The 7,413-nt window shown below is 44.7% G+C and overlaps 1 protein-coding gene across 1 annotated transcript in view; it reads right to left on the bottom strand.

The window, feature by feature from the left end:
- Positions 1–7,413, bottom strand: part of ndufv2 (NADH:ubiquinone oxidoreductase core subunit V2) — a 27,087-nt gene that overhangs the window by 10,959 nt on the left and 8,715 nt on the right. The window contains exons 3-5 of the mRNA XM_024141899.2: positions 3,186–3,248; positions 2,834–2,950; positions 2,352–2,520 (exon numbers count right to left, since the gene is read on the bottom strand). Of these exons, the coding sequence (XP_023997667.1) occupies positions 2,352–2,520; positions 2,834–2,950; positions 3,186–3,248 (349 nt within the window). The remainder of the gene's footprint in view (positions 1–2,351; positions 2,521–2,833; positions 2,951–3,185; positions 3,249–7,413) is intronic.

The raw sequence follows: 7,413 nt of genomic DNA on the forward strand, positions 1-7,413 counted from the left end.
TATACAGCGGTATGTGGACTAACTACACCATCTATACAGCAGTATGTGGACTAACTACACTATATATACACAGCAGTATGAGGACTAACTACACTATATATACACAGCAGTATGAGGACTAACTACACTATCTATACAGCGGTATGAGGACTAACTACACTATACAGCAGTATGTGGACTGACTACACCATCTATACAGCAGTATGTGGACTAACTACACCATCTATACAGCAGTATGTGGACTAACTACACTATCTATACAGCAGTATGTGGGCTAACTACACTATATATACAGCAGTATGTGGACTGACTACACTATCTATACAGCAGTATGTGGACTGACTACACCATCTATACAGCAGTATGTGGACTAACTACACTATCTATACAGCAGTATGAGGACTAACTACACTATATATACACAGCAGTATGTGGACTAACTACACTATATAATACCTCAGTATGAGGACTAACTACACTATATATACAAAAGTATGTGGACACCTCTTCAAATGAGTGGATTTGGCTATTTCAGCCACACCCGTTGCTGACAGGTGTATAAAATCGACCACACAGCCATGCAATCTCCATAGACAAACATTGGCAGTAGAATGGCCGTACTGAAAAACTCAGTGACTTTCAACGTGGCACCGTCATAGGATGCCACCTTTCCAACAAGTCAGTTTGTTAAATTTCTGCCCTGCTAGAGCTGCCCCCGGTCAACTGTAAGGGCTGTTAATGTGAGGAACAACAGCTCAGTCAGGAAGAGGTAGGCCACACAAGCTCACAGAACAGGACCGCCAAGTGTTGAAGAGCATAGCGCTTAAAAACCGCCTGTCCTCTGTTACAACACTCACTACCGAGTTCCAAACTGCCTCTGGAAGCAACGTCAGCACAAGAATTGTTAGTCAGGGGCTTCATGAAATGGGTTTCCATGGCCGAGCAGCCGCACAGAAACCTAAAATCACCACGCACAACGCCAAGCGTCAGCTGGAGTGGTGTAAAGCTCGCCACCACTGGACTCTGGAGCAGTGGAAACGCGTTCTCTGGCGTGTTGAATCACGCTTCACCATCTGCAGTTAGACAGACGAATCGGTTTGGCAGATGCCAGCAAGAGAACGATACCTGCCCCATGCATAGTGCCAACTGTTAAAGTTTGGTGGAGGAGGAAATATGGTCTGGGGCTGTTTTTCAGGTTCAGCGCCCTTAGTTCCAGTGAAGGGAAATCTTAACGCTACAGCATACAATGACATTCTAGATGATTCTGTGCCCAACTTTGTCGCAACAGTTTGGGGTTAGGCCCTTTCCTGTTTCAGCATGACAATGCCCCCGTGCACAAGCAAAGGTCCATACAGAAATGTTTGTGATATCGGCTGTGGGAAAATTGACTGGCCTGCACAGATTCCTGACCTCAACCCATCAAACACATCTTGGGATGAATTGGAACTCGACTGCGAGCCAGACCTAAATCGCCCAACATCAGTGCCTGACCTACTAATGCTCGAGGCTGAATGGAAGCAAGTATAGCAGCAATGTTCCAACATCTAGGAGAAAGCTTCCCAGAAGATTGGAGGAAGTTATAGCAGCAATGTTCCAACATCTAGTGGAAAGCCTTCCCAGAAGAGTGGAGGCTGTTATAGCAGCAATGTTCCAACATCTAGTGGGGAAGCCTTCCCAGAAGAGTGGAGGCTGTTATAGCAGCAATGTTCCAACATCTAGTGGAAAGCCTTCCCAGAAAGTGGAGGCTGTTACAGCAGCAAAGGGCTACAACTCCATATAATTGCCCTGATTAGAATCAGGTGTCCACATACTTTTGGTCATGAAGTGCATCTTGTGTCTACTACTAGCAGTTAAATAAAAACATATCCTATATTCCCTTCTCTCTCCATTCTATGAGTAGGACTGTGGTCTACAGGCCACTTCCATCGTTTTATGCATGACTTTATCCCAATCAAACAATGAATGTAACGGAGTTGCCTATCACAAACCAACTGGCAATAACCCATCCTCCTACTGCCTATCACAAAACCAAATGTCCAATAACCACCCTCCTACTGGCCTATCACAAACCAAATGTCCAATAAACCCATCCTCCTACTGGCCTATCACAAACCAAATGTCCAATAACCCATCCTCACTGCTGCCTATCACAAACCAAATGTCCATAAACCCATCCTCCTACTGGCCTATCACAAAACCCACCATGTGAGGTCAAAAAAACAAAATGGCCACAGAGACACATGTTCATCTGTCATATACACAATAATAAAAAATAAATAAAAATCGACCATCTGTTTTTCCATCTTCACTTTGATCCCCTTCATGTCTGGGTCCGCCTGTTGCTCTCTTACCCAGTTTGTTCTGGATGGCCTCCAGGATGCTGTCGGAGTCGCAAAGCATGCAGGGAGTTGTAGTGCAGATCTGGATGTGGTACTTGCCCACCGGCTGCCTCAGGAACATGGTGTAGAACGTCGCTACCTCATAGATCCTCATCGGAGGGACGTCAAGCACCTCGGCCACCTGGGAGAAGAGAGGAAAAAYGGAGGCTCATTAACAAACAAAAGGTGTAGCATTGAGTTGAGCGTAACCAGTCCTGTAATGGATGACGATGGACTCGTTTTCTAAAATGGCTCGTCGCCTACTGATCACACCCCTGGTCTGCAAATAGAGATTCTATGTCATTCTATGGTTCTAGAAATGTACATCAGCACATCCCTCATCCATTCTGATTATGTCTATTTAAAATATGTTGCTACAAAAGCAAACCAGATTAACATACTCTATCCTGAAGCAAACAGATGCCCTCRGTCGGGATATTGATTGATTTATTTACCTTGTTCATGGCTGAGATGGGGAGCCACCCATGCTGTCTCTGAGCCAGGTCCAACACGGGGATGGTGGCGGCCTGYTTGTAGCCYTCTGGGTACATACTAATGATAGCATCAATCCTCTAAAACAACAAACAGCTTTCATTAGTGAGGGTATTATGATGTGGTTTGTTGATAAGAACAGAGAATGTGATTGTTTATAAAAGCTTCCTTCATAAAAAAAATGAGTTAAAAGTTGTGAAATTGATGTGATTTAACATTGTAATAAACCGTTGTTTTTAATCGTTTTTTTGTTGTTTAGTCTTGATTTGCAGTCATTTTCTTTTAAATAATAATGCTCTGACATYATCCACTCACCTTCAGGTTGTCCACAGTGAACTCAAAAGGAGTATCTGGGTTGTTGTCAGGTGTGTCTCTGTGCTACAGTGGAAAGAAAAACAGCAGATTAATCATTATATTGAAGTCAGTCCTACCAGTACCTGCCAAACTACAAACATATTGTATTAGTTTAAAAAAAATGTCAAATTAGTAAAGCTACCAACTCATCAGGAAAACAACAATCTCCCCCATAGATCACTATGGGAGAGGAAAGCCCAAGGCGATTGAGATATAGCCTCTGTCTACACCAATAGGAGTGCTGTGTCCAACAACATAAGCCGAGTTCACAGGAAGACCAATTCAGATTTTTTTTCCCACTAATTGGTCCAATTACCAATTATGGGATATTGAGAGCTGACCAATTAGATCAGCTCTGAAAACAATTGTGTACAAAGTACTGATGTGTGATTGGTCAAAAACACCAATTAGTGGGGGAAAAAAATCTCAGAATTACACACCTTGTGTAAACGCAGCCATATTGGCACTACAGGGAATGTGCCACTGCCCCCTGGTGAACAGTAAATACTCCTATCCTGTTTTTAAAATCGGGCTAAAATGGTCATTGTGAAAATGCACAAGCCATGGTTGTAGCTCACGTAGGAAGGGCTTAGTTGAATCTGTTCTCTTAAGACAATATAACATGTCTCTCTGCCAAGGGACTGTTACCATGCCATGTTTCCATCACCCGAGCAGAAGCAACAACCACGTGATGTTGTTTCAACCACTAACACATGACATCTAGTGACGGGGAGATCGTTTGTTTTTGTATATACAGTAGAGTATCGCAATATATATATATACAAACCCACACAAGTGGCTCAGGTAGTGCAGCTCATCCAGGGATGGCACATCAACGCGAGCTGTGCAGAAGGTTTGCTGTGTCTGTCAGCGTAGTGTCCAGAGCATGGAGGCGGCTACCAGGAGACAGGCCAAGTTACATCAGGAGACGTGGAGGAGCCGTAGGAGGCAACAACCCAGCAGCAGGACCGCTACCTCCCTTTGTGCAAGGAGGAGCACTGACAGAGCCCTGCAAAATGACCTCCAGCAGGAAAATGTGCATGTGTCTGCCAAACGGTCAGAAAACAGATCCATGAGGGGTGGGATGGGCCGACGTCCACAGGTGGGGTTGTGCTTACAGCCCAACACCGTGCAGGACGTTTGCATTTGCCAGAGAACACCAAGATTGGCAAATTCGCCATGGCGCCCTGTGCTCTTCAGATGAAAGCAGGTTCACACTGAGCACATGTGACAGACGTGACAGAGTCTGGAGACGCCGTGGAGAACGTTCTGCTGCCTGCAACATCCTCCAGCAGATGACCGGTTTGGCGGTGGGTCAGTCATGGTGTGGGGTGGCATTTATTTGTGGGGCCGCACAGCCCTCATGTGCTCGCCAGAGGTAGCTGACTGCCATTAGGTACCGAGATGAGTCCTCAGAGCCCTTGTGAGCCCATATGCTGACACATGCACATTTGTGGCCTGCTGAAGGTCAGAGGATTTGAACCCTCACAGCTATCCTCCAAATCACAATGTTTATGCAAAAAGAAAATTATATAAACTGATAGGAAAACATAACGTCATTCATCCATTTAATATGTAAACATGAACAGAGGGTTCCTGTTTATTGCATTTTGATCACCAGCCAATGGGGATCACACCAGAGAGGTTCTCGCCATTCAAAAAGTTCCGCCAGTTCATTGTGAACGCTGTATATCCAGCAAGCAAGAGCAAGGTGCTTCTTTCCTCAAATATATATTTTGGTTTTTGCTCAAAATTAGTAACCAACATGACAACTGCTCTTTCCATGACAGACTGACCAGGTGATCCAGGTGAAAGCTATGTCCCTTATTGTTGTCACTTGTTAAATCCACTTCAAAATCAGTGTAGATGAAGGGGAGGAGACGGGTTAAGAAGGATTTTTTAAGCCTTGAGACAACTGAGACATGGATTGTGTATGTGTTGTCATTTAGGGGTGAAGGGGCAAGACAAATATGTTAAGTGCCTTTGAACGAGGTATGGTGGTAGGTGCCAGGCGTAACGTTTGTGTCAAGAACTGCAACGCTACTGGGTTTTTCACACTCAACAGTTTCCTGTGGTATCCAGAATGTTCCACCACCCAAAGGACATCCAGCAACTTGAACAACTGTGGGAAGCATTGGAGTCAACATGGACCAACATCCCGTGTGAACGCTTTTCAACACCTTGTAGAGTCCATGCCCCGACTAAGTGGAGGTTTTCGTAGGACAAAAAGGGGGTGCAACTCAATATTAGGAGGTGTTCCTAATGATTTGTCCACTCAGTGGTATATGTTACTTCTGGGACACACACTACGCTCAATAAGTGAATACAGAGAGGAGGAGACAGGAGATGCGCCAGCAGAGATGTATGAAAATATTGGGCCAAATATTACCATAACATATTTGTAATACATTAAGCTGTCTCTCTCCCCCTTCAAACTTTCCTTGTCAATTAATTTGATAGGCTACATCTTATTTAGCATTATGCTATTTATGTAGCCTAGGCCTACTTTCTGATTGGCTACAGCCAAGATTTGAAGGTGAGCCTAAGTTTTATGAATAAGTTTTTTAGAAGGAGAAATGTGAATTGCATCTGAGCTGTTCTTGGTGTCTTTGACGGACGGGTCCTTTTAGGGTTTGTGAGTTCACTAATCTCTCATCTCCAGAAAGTTTATCCGAAAGTATCCAGTCTGGACTTATCTGTAATAAAGAGAGGATGGAACATAAATATAACTGAAATTAGAATAACTTATATTTTTTAAACAGGACATGATGATTAGCATAGTGTCTCCTAAATATTTCAGACACCTCGACTTATTACCCCAACACTTTTACAGCCCGACTTCAAAATGGATTAATAGATTATATCTCACATCTACACACAATACCCCATAATGACACAAAGCAAAAAAACGATTTAGACATTTTTTGCAAATGTATTAAAAAAACATTACATCATTATCATAAGTATTCAGACCGTTTACTCAGTACTTTTGTTGAAGCACCTTTGACAGCAATTACAGCCTCAGTCTTCTTGGGTATGACGCTACAGAATTGGCACACCTGTAATTTGGGTTGTCTTCCCATTCTTCTCTGCGATCTTCAAGCTCTGTCAGGTTGGATGGGGGGGCGTTGCTGCACAGCTATTTTCAGGTTCTCCAGTGACGTTGAATTGGGTTCAAAATCCGGGCTCTGGACTGGGCCACTCCAAGGACATTCAGGAGACTTGTCCTGAAGTCCACTCCTGCGTTGTTTTGGCTGTGTGCGCTTAGGGTCGTGTCCCTGTTGGAAGGTGAACCTTCGCCCCAGTCTGAGGTCCGAGCGCTCTGGAGCAGGTTTTCATCAAGGATCTCTGTACTTTACTCCATTCATATCTTTGCTCGTTCCTGACTAGTCTCGCACAGTCCCTGCAGCTGAAAAACATCCCCACAGCATGATGCTGCACACCATGCTTCACCGTAGGGATTGGTGCCAGGTTTCCTCCAAGATGTGACGATTGCCATTCAGCCGAAGGTTCAATCTTGGTTTCATCAGACCAGATAACTCCAAGGGGCTGTCATGTGCCTTTTACTGAGGAATGGCTTCTGTCTGGACTCTACCATAAGGTGGGTTGGAAGTGGTTGGTGTGTTGTGTGTGGGCCTTCTGGAAGGTTCTCCCATCTCCACTGAGGAACTCTGGAACTCTGTCAGAGTGACCATCAGGTTCTGAATCACCTCCCTGACAAGGCCCTTCTCCCCCGATTGCTCAAGTTTGTGCCGGGCGGCCCAGCTCTCAGGAAGAGTTGTGGTGGTTCCAAAACTTCTTCTATTTAAGAGAATGTTGCCACTGTGTTCTGGGACCTTCAATGCTGCAGAATGTTTTGGTACTTCTTCCCAGATTGTAGTACCGCGACACAATTCTACACAAATATATAGGAACCCTACTAGGTACAACCCTAAATAGTATGGTCCATGGCATCTCTCAGATATTCATCCCTGACCAACCGGCCCTACATAAATACACCTCTGCTGTCTTCAACCTTGGACTTCAGCAGATCATGGCTCATTGCCTGCGTGCGTAATGTGGTCCGCGGTCAAACGACCACCCCCTCATCACTGTCAAACGCTCTCTAAAAACACTTCGTGCGAGCAGGCCTTTCTATCTCAACCTGGCCCGGGTATCCTGGAAGATTACTGACTCATGCCCATCAGTC

Source organism: Salvelinus sp. IW2-2015, unplaced genomic scaffold (genome assembly GCF_002910315.2).
Source record: "Salvelinus sp. IW2-2015 unplaced genomic scaffold, ASM291031v2 Un_scaffold2820, whole genome shotgun sequence".
NCBI lineage: Eukaryota > Metazoa > Chordata > Actinopteri > Salmoniformes > Salmonidae > Salvelinus > Salvelinus sp. IW2-2015.